Source organism: Drosophila serrata, unplaced genomic scaffold, assembly GCF_035046125.1.
Source record: "Drosophila serrata isolate PLE 108 unplaced genomic scaffold, ASM3504612v1 contig_217, whole genome shotgun sequence".
NCBI lineage: Eukaryota > Metazoa > Arthropoda > Insecta > Diptera > Drosophilidae > Drosophila > Drosophila serrata.
The window spans coordinates 2,460,964-2,482,748 of NW_028257115.1; the positions used below are offsets into that span (position 1 = coordinate 2,460,964).

Consider the following 21,785-nt stretch of genomic DNA (forward strand, 5'->3'; position numbering starts at 1 on the left):
GTTAAATCCTTAAAATTGTCAAATATTTATAAAATTTTCAATTTTAAATTGAGTATGCAGATTTATTAACCTAATAAAAACTAGCATAGAAAAGTCTTCCGATTGAAAATTGATACATTTTTGGCTAAGTTATGATTTATTTTCACTGCATGGGGATCCCGAAATTAGTTACTTTCTTACTTATTTATTGATTTTTTAAAGATTTACAATTTTTCAAAACAAAATATTATATTTACTCCTTTTCTTCGAATTAGCTTTTATTTTAAATCCTATAGGAAAGGTTTGAAATAAAATGATTTAGTTTGTTAATTAATACTTATATATTACTCAATCAAAGCTCACATTTCACACCCCAGGATTTAGTAATTAAACACACATAAAATGTAATCAAAAAAAATGCATCAGCTGCTAATGAGAGAAATTGAGATCATTGGCAGCTACCATGTACCAAAAACTATTGTTCGCTGCACTTACTCCATCGTCGCGTTAGGAGTGCATTGCGTTATTTTGTAATTAACTAATTGGATGTACAAAAATAATTTAAACAATTTTCAGTTACCCGAAAAATCGTAGAGAGATAAATGAGTCTTTTGGCTTTCTCGTTTCGTGATGGCAAACATTTTTGCCGGCTACCTTTTACACACAACAACTCTCCGGAGCCGCTTTTTCGTGATTGGATTGTCGTGACCCATTTCTTCTCCTTGGATATACATAACGCACACCATGCTCTCTCTTTCCTCCACGATTTACGCACCATTCACCTTCACTGAAAGAAGATCTAGCGATTTGCATGATAATGTCCGCTCGGGAATTGGGTTTAAAGTTCTAGTTCGAGAACCCTTTCATATCGAATCGATATGGTTTTGATTTGTGAGCCATAAGTGTCAGAGTTCCGTGAGGAAGTTACAGTTAAGCAGAACATTCTCCCAAGAATAGTGAGACAGAGAAACAGGTGGTCACATTTTATGATCTTACACTATATAAGCATTAGCATTACATCAAAAATTGCCACACAAAAACACATCGACTTGGGTTACATAAACACAATGCAGGTTCATTGCTCCGGACAGTCGTTGCAGTGTAATCCAAAGGTTTGCCCCGAAATCCATTACATAATGTGTGCTGTGCTGGAACCTAGCGATTGTGTGTGAAAACCGTTAAGTACGCAAACAGACAGTGGGGTTCAGGTTCAGGTTCAGGTTCGGCCGGAGGTTGAGCTCCCGGGGTTCAGGTTTTTCGGTGTCAAACGGAACCAAGCATAAGGTCTCGCATATCAACTGGAATCCATTCAAAAAGAGCTGCTCTAATCCTAACGGATCTCACACCTCTTATGGCCTAAACTTGGGCTTATCAATAATTTCTGGAACTTGGATTTCGAAGTCATAACATTTGCATTTTTATGCGTGCCTAAGTTTCCTCTAGATATTCTTTATTCTTTCACAGCAATTAGCTATCTTAAACGATCCTATTACAATTCTGATTTCCCTTTTACGAGCTGAACTCTGGAAATAAAGACAAACAAGGTTGTGTCATTGATTTAAAATAATTGTGAACAAATATTTCACACTATTTAGCTGTTTTTAGTTGAACCAATTAAGTTGGTAATTTACGAGGCATTTTTATGGAAGGGAAAATTTAAAATGGATTTCCTCCGTTGTCTCATTTTTCATGATTATAAAATCAATTGATCCCCTGCCTTCAGATTTATTTAGTTTTGTGTCACTTTAGGCGATTGATTTTTATAGTAAGACTTGTTTCTGGTGTTAAGAAAATCCTAATCAGCTAACCCTAATTGCACAAATTTAGTAGTGGCTCTGATTTCAGACAAAGTTATTAAATTTCAGAAAAAATAAGCCACAAATGCTGTAACTAATAAAAACATAATGTTTAAACATCTCCACTATGTTACATATTACTATAATCGTATACGTAAACTTATTAATAAGGTGAGTAAGTCAATTGCTGAATAATTATAAACTTGGTAAACGTTATGTAAAAATATTAAACCTGTTTAATTAAGACTTACCATCCCTAAAAACCATTAAATAACAAAAGATTTACTTCCCAAATTCCTGTTTTGTATGAAAAAAATATTTAATTTTTATTGGTTAAACGTCTTAACAAACGAAAAAAAACACTTAGCAATACTAAACACAATATTTAAGTTCACTTTTTGCCCCAATTCGATTGATAGACATTGGCATAGTAGCTCTGCCAGTTGGAGTTACTCAGCGAGGCATATGGATTATAATAGTTGGTGTTATAATACGTGGGATATAGATACTGTCCAATGACATAAGGCCAGATCCTGATTTGGGTATTGCTGTAGGGACTCGGGGTCGTATACGTGCTGTAGTAGTAAGGATATGGCGTGGTCTGGTAGTAGTAATTATTTAAACTGGAGAACGTGGGACTCGGTGTGTAATATGGGTTGTACTGTGGATAGTATTGGGCAGTTGCAAGCTGTAAAAAGGATTTATTATTTAGTAAATAATAAATATATATATTTATTGAAGAACTTACCGCCAGCAGAGATGAAAGCAGGAGCAGGGATAGATTGTAGCTGGTTTTGTGTGACATTTTGACTGACGATTGGTGGCTATACGTTTCCAAACTGAAAATTCTCACCGCGGGCTATGGCAATTTATAAAAATGTGACTCTGACTGGCAGGCAGGCAGCTTGACAATTTTACGGAACGCTGAGCGATGCCAATTTTCGCCAATTAAGTTCACCCTTTTTTTGGTTCAACACTTTGTGTTTATTTCGTCATTGAACTTGACTCATCCCATAGGTAACATTTGGTGCCAACTACCTAGCTGTGCATATTTTTTGGAGGTATTTCTGAGCAGGTTGTTTACCTACAGAAAATCCCCGGTGGATTCCCGTGACGTGTGCAACAACAACATATTAATAACTATCTAAAAAAATGGTTAAAAACATTTTGTTTTTCGGGCACTTAGGCAATTAATTAGACAAAATATTAGGGTAGCAATTGGTATTTGTTTTTATTTCCATTTTAAGATTGCTTACAAATATATGCGAAGATTATTTGTAAATTATACAATAATGTGGCGGATCCATCCGAGGTTGTTCCGGGGCATTTTCAAATGATAGAACTTTGATAGAATGGGCAAAATGGTAAGGGAAATGGAACTGAAACCGGGACCATCTCTATATACAGTATATACACTCCTCCTCCTGCTCCTCCTACACGACTCATTCATCGACTCAATTAGACTAAAGTACAAAACGAAAAACTCAACAAAATCGTCAACAATGGGCGCTTAAATTAGTTTATATCTCACTTGCATTAATGGAATTTTACAGAATTTTACAGATTGCTCTTAATTTTTGTGTTTTTCTGGGTTTTTCATATACAATTATTCAGCGGCTTTTTAATTTAATTAGTTTTGTGTTTTTCAGCTTTTGGGAGAGACAATAAATATTTAATTAGATTGCAAATCGCTTAGTAATCCTCGTCGTCTTCATCTGGCGGATCTGTGGCGTAGGTCAGTTCATTCAGATAGAACCATTTCTGGGGATTACAATTAGAGTATTAATAAAATCAATAAAAGGGGGAATATGTGGCAACTTACTGGTGACTCTGTGCAGTTGAAGTTGTAATCCCAATCACAGATTCTGTACTCTTGATTAAAGCTCGTCTCGTTGGCGCAAAGATGTGGAATCCGATTGCCTTCTTCATCACACATATGAAATATCTGGGTAAGAAATAGTATACTTTTAGACACTGCGGCAAAAAACTCTATTAAAGCTTGGCTTAAGCTTTGCTTGGCTCTTTCCAAACTCTAGTATTTTTTTAAGTTAACTCTCTCACCTGGCAATTGTATTCCATATCGGCGTAGAAACCCACCGATCGCCGCTTGCAATCAAATGAGAATGTAATATTATCTAAATTCGTCCATTCCTTCGTCTTGTGATTTTGAAATACTGGACTGGCTGGCTCTTGGCCCTGGACTGCAATGACGGTCAACAAAAGTGGACCTAAAAATACATAAAATATTATATGCATATAAAATATAATAGATATTTGAAATTATTACTACATTCTTACTGCATGTTTTGGCTATTTGCCTCTTAAATTGTCAGCTCATTAGCCTATCAATTACGAGTCTTTTACATACATATTTTCCCCCCAATTTATTTTGCAGGTGCAATTCTTATTATTGATTGTACTATTGCCCAGGTGTGTTGCCCATTTTGGCTGCTTCCTCCTCCTCTTCCCACATAATCGACCATGGCCAATTTGTTTTTAAGTTATTTGGCTCACGCATATGGCCCAAAGACAGTGGGCCAAATAGGCCAGCTAGTGGATTGGCAAAGGAGAGCCGATGGCCAGCGGTTAACCAACTCAACGCCAATGGCTTAATCGAGGCACTTAGCATTTAATTTGTGTCGCTGTCTCGTCTCGTCTGTGGTCGTGTCGTTTCTCGATATCGAAGTGAAGTGAAGTGAAGTGAGGTCTCTATTGAGGACAGGTACTCACCTAGTAAAACGCCGGAAAGCCATAAAATTCTATAACTGTAAACCATTTTTGTTGTGGCGTTGGACATTTTGGCGTGAATTTGGTTTTTCTTGGCCGCTTCAATACGTTTTGATATCACGCTGAAAATCCAAATCACGATCGTCTCTGTCCCACACTCGATTTCTCTCTCTCTCTCACACACACACTCTCTCTCGCTTGCTCCTGCTACGCGTCCATTTATTTGTCTTTTGTTTTCAATTAGGAAGCGTGTCTTTTCGGTTTATGGCCGGCACATGTCTGAAATGGGCAACGAAAAAGTAAACAAAAATCAGTTTAAAATGGAAATGGACTACAAATGTCAAATTAAGTTACATTATTAGGTGTTATTCAAGAGGAGAAATATAAATTATTTTAAAGGGAACTATCTTACAAGAAAATTATAATAAAAAATATATAAAATTATATTCTTAAACAACTCAATAAGTTAATGGACGACCTGATTTTTGCTTTTGAAAGAGAATGTGTCTGTAAAAAGCGATTTGTCTTTTTTTTGTTAATTAAATTGGACTTAATGGAAATTGCAATTGGCTGAATAGTGATTATTATTTTTTATACGTTAAAATTGTCAACTTTTTGCCAATTTTCGCAAATTATAATGATATTTTGGCCAAAATTTGAAGAAAACAAATTTTTTCGTCCGGAGTAATCTAGATCGACGCAGTTTTTTTTGCTGAGCAAGAATATATTTGGTTTATAGGGTCGGAAATGACTCCATCGATGTGTTTTAAGCTTCTGACTGAAATGAGATTACCATATTTTGGATATAAAAAAAATGGGAACAGATATTCCGAAGTCCAAATAAGAATACTCTTGTGTTGATTATAAATTTGGTGTCCTTTCCGTATTATTCAATTGTTCATTATTTTATTAAATTATAGTATTTTGTAATGCAGAATTATTTTCTAGATAAATTCGAACCAAAAACCGATATAATTTGAATGGTTTTTTATTGATATTCTTAAATATGCCAAATTTTCCGACAAATCAAATTATAAAAAATTCATAACTATATCAAAAATGCATTAAATTCAATTTGGAAAGCTGATCTGTGCTAGTTTTTATAAGCTTAACAAATCTGCATACTTAGTTTAACATGTTAAAATTTTCAATTTTTTGCCAATTTTCGCAAATTTTAATGATGTAACCCCTTATCGTTTTTTCATATTTTGGCCAAAATTTGAAGAAATTTTTTTGCTGAGCAAGAATATATTTGGTTTATAGGGTCGGAAATGACTCCTTCGATGTGTTTTAAGCTTCTGGCTGAAATGAGATTACCATGTTTTGGGTAGAAAAAAAATGGGAACAGATATTCCGAAGTCCAAATAAGAATACTCTTGTGTTGATTATAAATTTGGTGTCCTTTCCGTATTATTCTATTGTTCATTATTTTATTAAATTATAGTATTTTGTAATGCAGAATTATTTTCTAGATAAATTCGAACCAAAAACCGATATAATTTGAATGGTTTTTTATTGATATTCTTAAATATGCCAAATTTTCCGACTAATCAAATTCATAACTATGTCAAAAATGCATTAAATTCAATTTGGAAAGCTGATCTGTGCTAGTTTTTATAAGCTTAACAAATCTGCATACTTAGTTTAACATGTTAAAATTTTCAATTTTTTGCCAATTTTCGCAAATTTTAATGATGTAACCCCTTATCGTTTTTTCATATTTTGGCCAAAATTTGAAAAAAAAATTTTTCGTCCGGAGTAATCTAGATCGACGCAGTTTTTTATGCTGAGCAAGAATATATATGGTTTATAGGGTCGGAAATGACTCCATCGATGTGTTTTAAGCTTCTGACTGAAATGAGATTACCATATTTTAGGTATAAAAAAATGGAAACAGATATTCCGAAGTCCAAATAAGAATACTCTTGTGTTGATTGGAAATGTGGTGTTCTTTCCGTTTTATTCTATTGTTCATTATTTTATTAAATTATAGTATTTTGTAATGCAGAATAATGCAGTAACCAAAAACCGATATAATTTGAATGGTTTTTTATTGATATTCTTAAATATGCCAAATTTTCCGACAAATCAAATTCTAAAAAATTCATAACTATGTCAAAAATGCATTAAATTCAATTTGGAAAGCTGATCTGTGCTAGTTTTTATAAGCTTAACAAATCTGCATACTTAGTTTAACATGTTAAAATTTTAAATTTTTTGCCAATTTTCGCAAATTTTATTGATGTAACCCCTTATGTTTTTTTTCCTATTTTGGCCAAAATTTGAAAAAAATTTTTTCCGTCCGGAGTAATCTAGATCGACGCAGTTTTTTATGCTGAGCAAGAATATATATGGTTTATAGGGTCGGAAATGACTCCATCGATGTGTTTTAAGCTTCTGACTGAAATGAGATTACCATATTTTGGGTATAAAAAAAATGGGAACAGATATTCCGAAGTCCAAATAAGAATACTCTTGTGTTGATTATAAATTTGGTGTCCTTTCCGTATTATTCTATTGTTCATTATTTTATTAAATTATAGTATTTTGTAATGCAGAATAATGCAGAACCAAAAACCGATATAATTTGAATGGTTTTTTATTGATATTCTTAAATATGCCAAATTTTCCGACTAATCAAATTCTAAAAAATTCATAACTATGTCAAAAATGCATTAAATTCAATTTGGAAAGCTGATCCGTGCTAGTTTTTATAAGCTTAACAAATCTGCATACTTAGTTTAACATGTTAAAATTTTCAATTTTTTGCCAATTTTCGCAAATTTTAATGATGTAACCCCTTATCGTTTTTTCATATTTTGGCCAAAATTTGAAGAAAATTTTTTCCGTCCGGAGTAATCTAGATCGACGCAGTTTTTTATGCTGAGCAAGAATATATATGGTTTATAGGGTCGGAAATGACTCCATCGATGTGTTTTAAGCTTCTGACTGAAATGAGATTACCATATTTTGGGTATAAAAAAAATGGGAACAGATATTCCGAAGTCCAAATAAGAATACTCTTGTGTTGATTATAAATTTGGTGTCCTTTCCGTATTATTCTATTGTTCATTATTTTATTAAATTATAGTATTTTGTAATGCAGAATAATGCAGAACCAAAAACCGATATAATTTGAATGGTTTTTTATTGATATTCTTAAATATGCCAAATTTTCCGACTAATCAAATTCTAAAAAATTCATAACTATGTCAAAAATGCATTAAATTCAATTTGGAAAGCTGATCTGTGCTAGTTTTTATAAGCTTAACAAATCTGCATACTTAGTTTAACATGTTAAAATTTTAAATTTTTTGCCAATTTTCGCAAATTTTATTGATGTAACCCCTTATCATTTTTTTTATATTTTGGCCAAAATTTGAAAAAAAAAATTTTCCGTCCGGAGTAATCTAGATCGACGCAGTTTTTTATGCTGAGCAAGAATATATATGGTTTATAGGGTCGGAAATGACTCCATCGATGTGTTTTAAGCTTCTGACTGAAATGAGATTACCATATTTTAGGTATAAAAAAATGGGAACAGATATTCCGAAGTCCAAATAAGAATACTCTTGTGTTGATTGGAAATGTGGTGTTCTTTCCGTTTTATTCTATTGTTCATTATTTTATTAAATTATAGTATTTTGTAATGCAGAATAATGCAGAACCAAAAACCGATATAATTTGAATGGTTTTTTATTGATATTCTTAAATATGCCAAATTTTCCGACTAATCAAATTCTAAAAAATTCATAACTATGTCAAAAATGCATTAAATTCAATTTGGAAAGCTGATCTGTGCTAGTTTTTATAAGCTTAACAAATCTGCATACTTAGTTTAACATGTTAAAATTTTAAATTTTTTGCCAATTTTCGCAAATTTTATTGATGTAACCCCTTATGTTTTTTTTCCTATTTTGGCCAAAATTTGAAAAAAATTTTTTCCGTCCGGAGTAATCTAGATCGACGCAGTTTTTTATGCTGAGCAAGAATATATATGGTTTATAGGGTCGGAAATGACTCCATCGATGTGTTTTAAGCTTCTGACTGAAATGAGATTACCATATTTTGGGTATAAAAAAAATGGGAACAGATATTCCGAAGTCCAAATAAGAATACTCTTGTGTTGATTATAAATTTGGTGTCCTTTCCGTATTATTCTATTGTTCATTATTTTATTAAATTATAGTATTTTGTAATGCAGAATAATGCAGAACCAAAAACCGATATAATTTGAATGGTTTTTTATTGATATTCTTAAATATGCCAAATTTTCCGACTAATCAAATTCTAAAAAATTCATAACTATGTCAAAAATGCATTAAATTCAATTTGGAAAGCTGATCCGTGCTAGTTTTTATAAGCTTAACAAATCTGCATACTTAGTTTAACATGTTAAAATTTTCAATTTTTTGCCAATTTTCGCAAATTTTAATGATGTAACCCCTTATCGTTTTTTCATATTTTGGCCAAAATTTGAAAAAAAAATTTTTCGTCCGGAGTAATCTAGATCGACGCAGTTTTTTATGCTGAGCAAGAATATATATGGTTTATAGGGTCGGATCGATGTGTTTTAAGCTTCTGACTGAAATGAGATTACCATATTTTAGGTATAAAAAAATGGGAACAGATATTCCGAAGTCCAAATAAGAATACTCTTGTGTTGATTGGAAATGTGGTGTTCTTTCCGTTTTATTCTATTGTTCATTATTTTATTAAATTATAGTATTTTGTAATGCAGAATAATGCAGAACCAAAAACCGATATAATTTGAATGGTTTTTTATTGATATTCTTAAATATGCCAAATTTTCCGACTAATCAAATTCTAAAAAATTCATAACTATGTCAAAAATGCATTAAATTCAATTTGGAAAGCTGATCTGTGCTAGTTTTTATAAGCTTAACAAATCTGCATACTTAGTTTAACATGTTAAAATTTTAAATTTTTTGCCAATTTTCGCAAATTTTATTGATGTAACCCCTTATGTTTTTTTTCCTATTTTGGCCAAAATTTGAAAAAAATTTTTTCCGTCCGGAGTAATCTAGATCGACGCAGTTTTTTATGCTGAGCAAGAATATATATGGTTTATAGGGTCGGAAATGACTCCATCGATGTGTTTTAAGCTTCTGACTGAAATGAGATTACCATATTTTGGGTATAAAAAAAATGGGAACAGATATTCCGAAGTCCAAATAAGAATACTCTTGTGTTGATTATAAATTTGGTGTCCTTTCCGTATTATTCTATTGTTCATTATTTTATTAAATTATAGTATTTTGTAATGCAGAATAATGCAGAACCAAAAACCGATATAATTTGAATGGTTTTTTATAAAATTTATGCCAAATTTTCCGACTAATCAAATTCTAAAAAATTCATAACTATGTCAAAAATGCATTAAATTCAATTTGGAAAGCTGATCCGTGCTAGTTTTTATAAGCTTAACAAATCTGCATACTTAGTTTAACATGTTAAAATTTTCAATTTTTTGCCAATTTTCGCAAATTTTAATGATGTAACCCCTTATCGTTTTTTCATATTTTGGCCAAAATTTGAAAAAAAAATTTTTCGTCCGGAGTAATCTAGATCGACGCAGTTTTTTATGCTGAGCAAGAATATATATGGTTTATAGGGTCGGAAATGACTCCTTCGATGTGTTTTAAGCTTCTGACTGAAATGAGATTACCATATTTTGGGTATTAAAAAAATGGGAACAGATATTCCCAAGTCAAAATAAGAATACTCTTGTGTTGATTATAAATTTGGTGTCCTTTCCGTATTATTCTATTGTTCATTATTTTATTAAATTATAGTATTTTGTAATGCAGAATTATTTTCTAGATAAATTCGAACCAAAAACCGATATAATTTGAATGGTTTTTTATTGATATTCTTAAATATGCCAAATTTTCCGACAAATCAAATTCTAAAAAATTCTTAACTATGTCAAAAATGCATTAAATTCAATTTGGAAAGCTGATCTGTGCTAGTTTTTATAAGCTTAACAAATCTGCATACTTAGTTTAACATGTTAAAATTTTCAATTTTTTGCCAATTTTCGCAAATTTTAATGATGTAACCCCTTATCGTTTTTTCATATTTTGGCCAAAATTTGAAAAAAATTTTTTTCGTCCGGAGTAATCTAGATCGACGCAGTTTTTTATGCTGAGCAAGAATATATATAGTTTATAGGGTCGGAAATGACTCCTTCGATGTGTTTTAAGCTTCTGACTGAAATGAGAATACCATATTTTGGGTATTAAAAAAATGGGAACAGATATTCCGAAGTCCAAATAAGAATACTCTTGTGTTGATTATAAATTTGGTGTCCTTTCCGTATTATTCTATTGTTCATTATTTTATTAAATTATAGTATTTTGTAATGCAGAATAATGCAGAACCAAAAACCGATATAATTTGAATGGTTTTTTATTGATATTCTTAAATATGCCAAATTTTCCGACTAATCAAATTCTAAAAAATTCATAACTATGTCAAAAATGCATTAAATTCAATTTGGAAAGCTGATCCGTGCTAGTTTTTATAAGCTTAACAAATCTGCATACTTAGTTTAACATGTTAAAATTTTCAATTTTTTGCCAATTTTCGCAAATTTTAATGATGTAACCCCTTATCGTTTTTTTATATTTTGGCCAAAATTTGAAAAAAAAATTTTTCGTCCGGAGTAATCTAGATCGACGCAGTTTTTTATGCTGAGCAAGAATATATATGGTTTATAGGGTCGGAAATGACTCCTTCGATGTGTTTTAAGCTTCTGACTGAAATGAGATTACCATATTTTGGGTATTAAAAAAATGGGAACAGATATTCCCAAGTCCAAATAAGAATACTCTTGTGTTGATTATAAATTTGGTGTCCTTTCCGTATTATTCTATTGTTCATTATTTTATTAAATTATAGTATTTTGTAATGCAGAATTATTTTCTAGATAAATTCGAACCAAAAACCGATATAATTTGAATGGTTTTTTATTGATATTCTTAAATATGCCAAATTTTCCGACTAATCAAATTCTAAAAAATTCATAACTATGTCAAAAATGCATTAAATTCAATTTGGAAAGCTGATCTGTGCTAGTTTTTATAAGCTTAACAAATCTGCATACTTAGTTTAACATGTTAAAATTTTAAATTTTTTGCCAATTTTCGCAAATTTTAATGATGTAACCCCTTATCGTTTTTTCATATTTTGGCCAAAATTTGAAAAAAAAATTTTTCGTCCGGAGTAATCTAGATCGACGCAGTTTTTTATGCTGAGCAAGAATATATATGGTTTATAGGGTCGGAAATGACTCCTTCGATGTGTTTTAAGCTTCTGACTGAAATGAGATTACCATATTTTGGGTATTAAAAAAATGGGAACAGATATTCCCAAGTCCAAATAAGAATACTCTTGTGTTGATTATAAATTTTGTGTCCTTTCCGTATTATTCTATTGTTCATTATTTTATTAAATTATAGTATTTTGTAATGCAGAATTATTTTCTAGATAAATTCGAACCAAAAACCGATATAATTTGAATGGTTTTTTATTGATATTCTTAAATATGCCAAATTTTCCGACTAATCAAATTCTAAAAAATTCATAACTATGTCAAAAATGCATTAAATTCAATTTGGAAAGCTGATCTGTGCTAGTTTTTATAAGCTTAACAAATCTGCATACTTAGTTTAACATGTTAAAATTTTCAATTTTTTGCCAATTTTCGCAAATTTTAATGATGTAACCCCTTATCGTTTTTTCATATTTTGGCCAAAATTTGAAAAAAAAAATTTTCGTCCGGAGTAATCTAGATCGACGCAGTTTTTTATGCTGAGCAAGAATATATATGGTTTATAGGGTCGGAAATGACTCCTTCGATGTGTTTTAAGCTTCTGACTGAAATGAGATTACCATATTTTGGGTATAAAAAAAATGGGAACAGATATTCCCAAGTCCAAATAAGAATACTCTTGTGTTGATTATAAATTTGGTGTCCTTTCCGTATTATTCTATTGTTCATTATTTTATTAAATTATAGTATTTTGTAATGCAGAATTATTTTCTAGATAAATTCGAACCAAAATCCGATATAATTTGAATGGTTTTTTATTGATATTCTTAAATATGCCAAATTTTCCGACAAATCAAATTCTAAAAAATTCTTAACTATGTCAAAAATGCATTAAATTCAATTTGGAAAGCTGATCTGTGCTAGTTTTTATAAGCTTAACAAATCTGCATACTTAGTTTAACATGTTAAAATTTTAAATTTTTTGCCAATTTTCGCAAATTTTATTGATGTAACCCCTTATGTTTTTTTTCCTATTTTGGCCAAAATTTGAAAAAAATTTTTTCCGTCCGGAGTAATCTAGATCGACGCAGTTTTTTATGCTGAGCAAGAATATATATGGTTTATAGGGTCGGAAATGACTCCATCGATGTGTTTTAAGCTTCTGACTGAAATGAGATTACCATATTTTGGGTATAAAAAAAATGGGAACAGATATTCCGAAGTCCAAATAAGAATACTCTTGTGTTGATTATAAATTTGGTGTCCTTTCCGTATTATTCTATTGTTCATTATTTTATTAAATTATAGTATTTTGTAATGCAGAATTATTTTCTAGATAAATTCGAACCAAAAACCGATATAATTTGAATGGTTTTTTATTGATATTCTTAAATATGCCAAATTTTCCGACTAATCAAATTCTAAAAAATTCATAACTATGTCAAAAATGCATTAAATTCAATTTGGAAAGCTGATCTGTGCTAGTTTTTATAAGCTTAACAAATCTGCATACTTAGTTTAACATGTTAAAATTTTCAATTTTTTGCCAATTTTCGCAAATTTTAATGATGTAACCCCTTATCGTTTTTTCATATTTTGGCCAAAATTTGAAAAAAAAATTTTTTTCGTCCGGAGTAATCTAGATCGACGCAGTTTTTTATGCTGAGCAAGAATATATATGGTTTATAGGGTCGGAAATGACTCCTTCGATGTGTTTTAAGCTTCTGACTGAAATGAGATTACCATATTTTGGGTATTAAAAAAATGGGAACAGATATTCCGAAGTCCAAATAAGAATACTCTTGTGTTGATTATAAATTTGGTGCTCTTTCCGTATTATTCTAATGTTCATTATTTTATTAAATTATAGTATTTTGTAATGCAGAATTATTTTCTAGATAAATTCGAACCAAAAACCGATATGATTTGAATGGATTTTTATTGATATTCTTAAATATGCCAAATTTTCCGACTAATCAAATTCTAAAAAATTCATAACTATGTCAAAAATGCATTAAATTCAATTTGGAAAGCTGATCTGTGCTAGTTTTTATAAGCTTAACAAATCTGCATACTTAGTTTAACATGTTAAAATTTTCAATTTTTTGCCAATTTTCGCAATTTCGCAATTTTCGTTTTTTCATATTTTGGCCAAAATTTGAAAAAAATTTTTTCGTCCGGAGTAATCTAGATCGACGCAGTTTTTTATGCTGAGCAAGAATATATATGGTTTATAGGGTCGGAAATGACTCCTTCGATGCGTTTTAAGCTTCTGACTGAAATGAGATTACCATATTTTGGGTATAAAAAAAATGGGAACAGATATTCCGAAGTCCAAATAAGAATACTCTTGTGTTGATTATAAATTTGGTATCCTTTCCGTATTATTCTATTGTTCATTATTTTATTAAATTATAGTATTTTGTAATGCAGAATTATTTTCTAGATAAATTCGAACCAAAAACCGATATAATTTGAATGGTTTTTTATTGATATTCTTAAATATGCCAAATTTTCCGACAAATCAAATTCTAAAAAATTCAAAACTATGTCAAAAATGCATTAAATTCAATTTGGAAAGCTGTTCTGTGCTAGTTTTTATAAGCTTAACAAATCTGCATACCTAGTTTAACATGTTAAAATTTGCCAATTTTTTTGCCAATTTTCGCAAATTTTAATGATGTAACCCCTTATCGTTTTTTCATATTTTGGCCAAAATTTGAAAAAAATTTTTTTCGTCCGGAGTAATCTAGATCGACGCAGTTTTTTATGCTGAGCAAGAATATATATAGTTTATAGGGTCGGAAATGACTCCTTCGATGTGTTTTAAGCTTCTGACTGAAATGAGATTACCATATTTTGGGTATTAAAAAAATGGGAACAGATATTCCGAAGTCCAAATAAGAATACTCTTGTGTTGATTATAAATTTGGTGTCCTTTCCGTATTATTCTATTGTTCATTATTTTATTAAATTATAGTATTTTGTAATGCAGAATTATTTTCTAGATAAATTCGAACCAAAAACCGATATAATTTGAATGGTTTTTTATTGATATTCTTAAATATGCCAAATTTTCCGACTAATCAAATTCTAAAAAATTCATAACTATATCAAAAATGCATTAAATTCAATTTGGAAAGCTGATCTGTGCTAGTTTTTATAAGCTTAACAAATCTGCATACTTAGTTTAACATGTTAAAATTTTAAATTTTTTGCCAATTTTCGCAAATTTTAATGATGTAACCCCTTATCGTTTTTTCATATTTTGGCCAAAATTTGAAAAAAATTTTTTTCGTCCGGAGTAATCTAGATCGACGCAGTTTTTTATGCTGAGCAAGAATATATATAGTTTATAGGGTCGGAAATGACTCCTTCGATGTGTTTTAAGCTTCTGACTGAAATGAGATTACCATATTTTGGGTATTAAAAAAATGGGAACAGATATTCCGAAGTCCAAATAAGAATACTCTTGTGTTGATTATAAATTTGGTGCTCTTTCCGTATTATTCTAATGTTCATTATTTTATTAAATTATAGTATTTTGTAATGCAGAATTATTTTCTAGATAAATTCGAACCAAAAACCGATATGATTTGAATGGATTTTTATTGATATTCTTAAATATGCCAAATTTTCCGACTAATCAAATTCTAAAAAATTCATAACTATGTCAAAAATGCATTAAATTCAATTTGGAAAGCTGATCTGTGCTAGTTTTTATAAGCTTAACAAATCTGCATACTTAGTTTAACATGTTAAAATTTTCAATTTTTTGCCAATTTTCGCAAATTTTAATGATGTAACCCCTTATCGTTTTTTCATATTTTGGCCAAAATTTGAAAAAAATTTTTTCGTCCGGAGTAATCTAGATCGACGCAGTTTTTTATGCTGAGCAAGAATATATATGGTTTATAGGGTCGGAAATGACTCCTTCGATGCGTTTTAAGCTTCTGACTGAAATGAGATTACCATATTTTGGGTATAAAAAAAATGGGAACAGATATTCCGAAGTCCAAATAAGAATACTCTTGTGTTGATTATAAATTTGGTATCCTTTCCGTATTATTCTATTGTTCATTATTTTATTAAATTATAGTATTTTGTAATGCAGAATTATTTTCTAGATAAATTCGAACCAAAAACCGATATAATTTGAATGGTTTTTTATTGATATTCTTAAATATGCCAAATTTTCCGACAAATCAAATTCTAAAAAATTCAAAACTATGTCAAAAATGCATTAAATTCAATTTGGAAAGCTGTTCTGTGCTAGTTTTTATAAGCTTAACAAATCTGCATACCTAGTTTAACATGTTAAAATTTGCCAATTTTTTTGCCAATTTTCGCAAATTTTATTGATGTAACCCCTTATCGTTTTTTCATATTTTGGCCAAAATTTGAAAAAAATTTTTTTCGTCCGGAGTAATCTAGATCGACGCAGTTTTTTATGCTGAGCAAGAATATATATAGTTTATAGGGTCGGAAATGACTCCTTCGATGTGTTTTAAGCTTCTGACTGAAATGAGATTACCATATTTTGGGTATTAAAAAAATGGGAACAGATATTCCGAAGTCCAAATAAGAATACTCTTGTGTTGATTATAAATTTGGTGTCCTTTCCGTATTATTCTATTGTTCATTATTTTATTAAATTATAGTATTTTGTAATGCAGAATTATTTTCTAGATAAATTCGAACCAAAAACCGATATAATTTGAATGGTTTTTTATTGATATTCTTAAATATGCCAAATTTTCCGACTAATCAAATTCTAAAAAATTCATAACTATATCAAAAATGCATTAAATTCAATTTGGAAAGCTGATCTGTGCTAGTTTTTATAAGCTTAACAAATCTGCATACTTAGTTTAACATGTTAAAATTTTCAATTTTTTGCCAATTTTCGCAAATTTTAATGATGTAACCCCTTATCGTTTTTTCATATTTTGGCCAAAATTTGAAAAAAATTTTTTTCGTCCGGAGTAATCTAGATCGACGCAGTTTTTTATGCTGAGCAAGAATATATATAGTTTATAGGGTCGGAAATGACTCCTTCGATGTGTTTTAAGCTTCTGACTGAAATGAGATTACCATATTTTGGGTATTAAAAAAATGGGAACAGATATTCCGAAGTCCAAATAAGAATACTCTTGTGTTGATTATAAATTTGGTGTTCTTTCCGTATTATTCTATTGTTCATTATTTTATTAAATTATAGTATTTTGTAATGCAGAATTATTTTCTAGATAAATTCGAACCAAAAACCGATATAATTTGAATGGATTTTTATTGATATTCTTAAATATGCCAAATTTTCCGACTAATCAAATTCTAAAAAATTCATAACTATGTCAAAAATGCATTAAATTCAATTTGGAAAGCTGATCTGTGCTAGTTTTTATAAGCTTAACAAATCTGCATACTTAGTTTAACATGTTAAAATTTTCAATTTTTTGCCAATTTTCGCAAATTTTAATGATGTAACCCCTTATCGTTTTTTCATATTTTGGCCAAAATTTGAAAAAAAATTTTTTCGTCCGGAGTAATCTAGATCGACGCAGTTTTTTATGCTGAGCAAGAATATATATAGTTTATAGGGTCGGAAATGACTCCTTCGATGTGTTTTAAGCTTCTGACTGAAATGAGATTACCATATTTTGGGTATTAAAAAAATGGGAACAGATATTCCGAAGTCCAAATAAGAATACTCTTGTGTTGATTATAAATTTGGTGTCCTTTCCGTATTATTCTATTGTTCATTATTTTATTAAATTATAGTATTTTGTAATGCAGAATTATTTTCTAGATAAATTCGAACCAAAAACCGATATAATTTGAATGGTTTTTTATTGATATTCTTAAATATGCCAAATTTTCCGACAAATCAAATTCTAAAAAATTCAAAACTATGTCAAAAATGCATTAAATTCAATTTGGAAAGCTGTTCTGTGCTAGTTTTTATAAGCTTAACAAATTTGCATACTTAGTTTAACATGTTAAAATTTTCAATTTTTTGCCAATTTTCGCAAATTTTAATGATGTAACCCCTTATCGTTTTTTCATATTTTGGCCAAAATTTGAAAAAAAATTCAATCAAATTCTAAAAAATTCATAACTATATCAAAAATGCATTAAATTCAATTTGGAAAGCTGATCTGTGCTAGTTTTTATAAGCTTAACAAATCTGCATACTTAGTTTAACATGTTAAAATTTTCAATTTTTTGCCAATTTTCGCAAATTTTAATGATGTAACCCCTTATCGTTTTTTCATATTTTGGCCAAAATTTGAAAAAAATTTTTTTCGTCCGGAGTAATCTAGATCGACGCAGTTTTTTATGCTGAGCAAGAATATATATAGTTTATAGGGTCGGAAATGACTCCTTCGATGTGTTTTAAGCTTCTGACTGAAATGAGATTACCATATTTTGGGTATTAAAAAAATGGGAACAGATATTCCGAAGTCCAAATAAGAATACTCTTGTGTTGATTATAAATTTGGTGTCCTTTCCGTATTATTCTATTGTTCATTATTTTATTAAATTATAGTATTTTGTAATGCAGAATTATTTTCTAGATAAATTCGAACCAAAAACCGATATAATTTGAATGGTTTTTTATTGATATTCTTAAATATGCCAAATTTTCCGACAAATCAAATTCTAAAAAATTCAAAACTATGTCAAAAATGCATTAAATTCAATTTGGAAAGCTGTTCTGTGCTAGTTTTTATAAGCTTAACAAATCTGCATACCTAGTTTAACATGTTAAAATTTGCCAATTTTTTTGCCAATTTTCGCAAATTTTCGCAAAATTTATCGTTTTTTCATATTTTGGCCAAAATTTGAAAAAATTTTTTTTCGTCCGGAGTAATCTAGATCGACGCAGTTTTTTATGCTGAGCAAGAATATATATAGTTTATAGGGTCGGAAATGACTCCTTCGATGTGTTTTAAGCTTCTGACTGAAATGAGATTACCATATTTTGGGTATTAAAAAAATGGGAACAGATATTCCGAAGTCCAAATAAGAATACTCTTGTGTTGATTATAAATTTGGTGTCCTTTCCGTATTATTCTATTGTTCATTATTTTATTAAATTATAGTATTTTGTAATGCAGAATTATTTTCTAGATAAATTCGAACCAAAAACCGATATAATTTGAATGGTTTTTTATTGATATTCTTAAATATGCCAAATTTTCCGACTAATCAAATTCTAAAAAATTCATAACTATGTCAAAAATGCATTAAATTCAATTTGGAAAGCTGATCTGTGCTAGTTTTTATAAGCTTAACAAATCTGCATACTTAGTTTAACATGTTAAAATTTTCAATTTTTTGCCAATTTTCGCAAATTTTAATGATGTAACCCCTTATCGTTTTTTCATATTTTGGCCAAAATTTGAAAAAAAAATTTTTTTCGTCCGGAGTAATCTAGATCGACGCAGTTTTTTATGCTGAGCAAGAATATATATGGTTTATAGGGTCGGAAATGACTCCTTCGATGTGTTTTAAGCTTCTGACTGAAATGAGATTACCATATTTTGGGTATTAAAAAAATGGGAACAGATATTCCGAAGTCCAAATAAGAATACTCTTGTGTTGATTATAAATTTGGTGTTCTTTCCGTATTATTCTAATGTTCATTATTTTATTAAATTATAGTATTTTGTAATGCAGAATTATTTTCTAGATAAATTCGAACCAAAAACCGATATAATTTGAATGGATTTTTATTGATATTCTTAAATATGCCAAATTTTCCGACTAATCAAATTCTAAAAAATTCATAACTATGTCAAAAATGCATTAAATTCAATTTGGAAAGCTGATCTGTGCTAGTTTTTATAAGCTTAACAAATCTGCATACTTAGTTTAACATGTTAAAATTTTCAATTTTTTGCCAATTTTCGCAAATTTTAATGATGTAACCCCTTATCGTTTTTTCATATTTTGGCCAAAATTTGAAAAAAAATTTTTTCGTCCGGAGTAATCTAGATCGACGCAGTTTTTTATGCTGAGCAAGAATATATATGGTTTATAGGGTCGGAAATGACTCCTTCGATGCGTTTTAAGCTTCTGACTGAAATGAGATTACCATATTTTGGGTATAAAAAAAATGGGAACAGATATTCCGAAGTCCAAATAAGAATACTCTTGTGTTGATTATAAATTTGGTATCCTTTCCGTATTATTCTATTGTTCATTATTTTATTAAATTATAGTATTTTGTAATGCAGAATTATTTTCTAGATAAATTCGAACCAAAAACCGATATAATTTGAATGGTTTTTTATTGATATTCTTAAATATGCCAAATTTTCCGACTAATCAAATTCTAAAAAATTCATAACTATGTCAAAAATGCATTAAATTCAATTTGGAAAGCTGATCTGTGCTAGTTTTATAAGCTTAACAAATCTGCATACTTAGTTTAACATGTTAAAATTTTCAATTTTTTGCCAATTTTCGCAAATTTTAATGATGTAACCCCTTATCGTTTTTTCATATTTTGGCCAAAATTTGAAAAAAAAATTTTTTTCGTCCGGAGTAATCTAGATCGACGCAGTTTTTTATGCTGAGCAAGAATATATATGGTTTATAGGGTCGGAAATGACTCCTTCGATGTGTTTTAAGCTTCTGACTGAAATGAGATTACCATATTTTGGGTATTAAAAAAATGGGAACAGATATTCCGAAGTCCAAATAAGAATACTCTTGCGTTGATTATAAATTTGGTGTTCTTTCCGTATTATTCTAATGTTCATTATTTTATTAAATTATAGTATTTTGTAATGCAGAATTATTTTCTAGATAAATTCGAACCAAAAACCGATATAATTTGAATGGATTTTTATTGAAATTCTTAAATATGCCAAATTTTCCGACTAATCAAATTCTAAAAAATTCATAACTATGTCAAAAATGCATTAAATTCAATTTGGAAAGCTGATCTGTGCTAGTTTTTATAAGCTTAACAAATCTGCATACTTAGTTTAACATGTTAAAATTTTCAATTTTTTGCCAATTTTCGCAAATTTTAATGATGTAACCCCTTATCGTTTTTTCATATTTTGGCCAAAATTTGAAAAAAAATTTTTTCGTCCGGAGTAATCTAGATCGACGCAGTTTTTTATGCTGAGCAAGAATATATATGGTTTATAGGGTCGGAAATGACTCCTTCGATGCGTTTTAAGCTTCTGACTGAAATGAGATTACCATATTTTGGGTATAAAAAAAATGGGAACAGATATTCCGAAGTCCAAATAAGAATACTCTTGTGTTGATTATAAATTTGGTATCCTTTCCGTATTATTCTATTGTTCATTATTTTATTAAATTATAGTATTTTGTAATGCAGAATTATTTTCTAGATAAATTCGAACCAAAAACCGATATAATTTGAATGGTTTTTTATTGATATTCTTAAATATGCCAAATTTTCCGACAAATCAAATTCTAAAAAATTCAAAACTATGTCAAAAATGCATTAAATTCAATTTGGAAAGCTGTTCTGTGCTAGTTTTTATAAGCTTAACAAATTTGCATACTTAGTTTAACATGTTAAAATTTTCAATTTATTGCCAATTTTCGCAAATTTTAATGATGTAACCCCTTATCGTTTTTTCATATTTTGGCCAAAATTTGAAAAAAAATTTTTTCGTCCGGAGTAATCTAGATCGACGCAGTTTTTTATGCTGAGCAAGAATATATATGGTTTATAGGGTCGGAAATGACTCCTTCGATGCGTTTTAAGCTTCTGACTGAAATGAGATTACCATATTTTGGGTATAAAAAAAATGGGAACAGATATTCCGAAGTCCAAATAAGAATACTCTTGTGTTGATTATAAATTTGGTATCCTTTCCGTATTATTCTATTGTTCATTATATTATTAAATTATAGTATTTTGTAATGCAGAATTATTTTCTAGATAAATTCGAACCAAAAACCGATATAATTTGAATGGTTTTTTATTGATA

General features: G+C 29.5%; 2 protein-coding genes across 6 annotated transcripts in view; both read right to left on the reverse strand.

The window, feature by feature from the left end:
* Positions 1 to 2,075: 2,075 nt before the first annotated feature.
* On the reverse strand, positions 2,076 to 2,662 carry LOC110186909 (uncharacterized). The gene is made up of 2 exons (XM_020956233.2): positions 2,524 to 2,662; positions 2,076 to 2,463 (listed from the first exon to the last, which is right to left on the reverse strand). Exons 1-2 carry the CDS (start codon positions 2,578 to 2,580, stop codon positions 2,167 to 2,169), a joined length of 354 nt encoding a protein of 117 aa, XP_020811892.2. The 5' UTR covers positions 2,581 to 2,662; the 3' UTR covers positions 2,076 to 2,166.
* Positions 2,663 to 2,981: 319 nt separating this feature from the next.
* The window catches only part of ckd (cracked), a 42,505-nt gene continuing 23,701 nt past the window's right edge, over positions 2,982 to 21,785 (reverse strand). For all 5 annotated transcript variants that reach the window (XM_020956802.2, XM_086829694.1, XM_086829697.1 and 2 more), the window contains 4 exons: positions 4,506 to 4,781; positions 3,837 to 4,003; positions 3,598 to 3,720; positions 2,982 to 3,536 (listed from right to left, as the gene is read on the reverse strand). In XM_020956802.2, the coding sequence (XP_020812461.1) occupies positions 3,468 to 3,536; positions 3,598 to 3,720; positions 3,837 to 4,003; positions 4,506 to 4,572 (426 nt within the window). In that variant the 5' untranslated portion in view covers positions 4,573 to 4,781 and the 3' untranslated portion in view covers positions 2,982 to 3,467. The remainder of the gene's footprint in view (positions 3,537 to 3,597; positions 3,721 to 3,836; positions 4,004 to 4,505; positions 4,782 to 21,785) is intronic.

What these genes read in the sequence shown, in the direction of transcription:
- LOC110186909 (XM_020956233.2), bottom strand. Translation starts at nt 2,580, where the DNA reads ATGTCACACAAAACCAGCTACAATCTATCCCTGCTCCTGCTTTCATCT. An exon ending in TGCTTTCATCTCTGCTGGCG is followed by an intron (nt 2,464 to 2,523) that starts GTAAGTTCTTCA and finishes TCCTTTTTACAG; the next exon opens with CTTGCAACTGCCCAATACTA.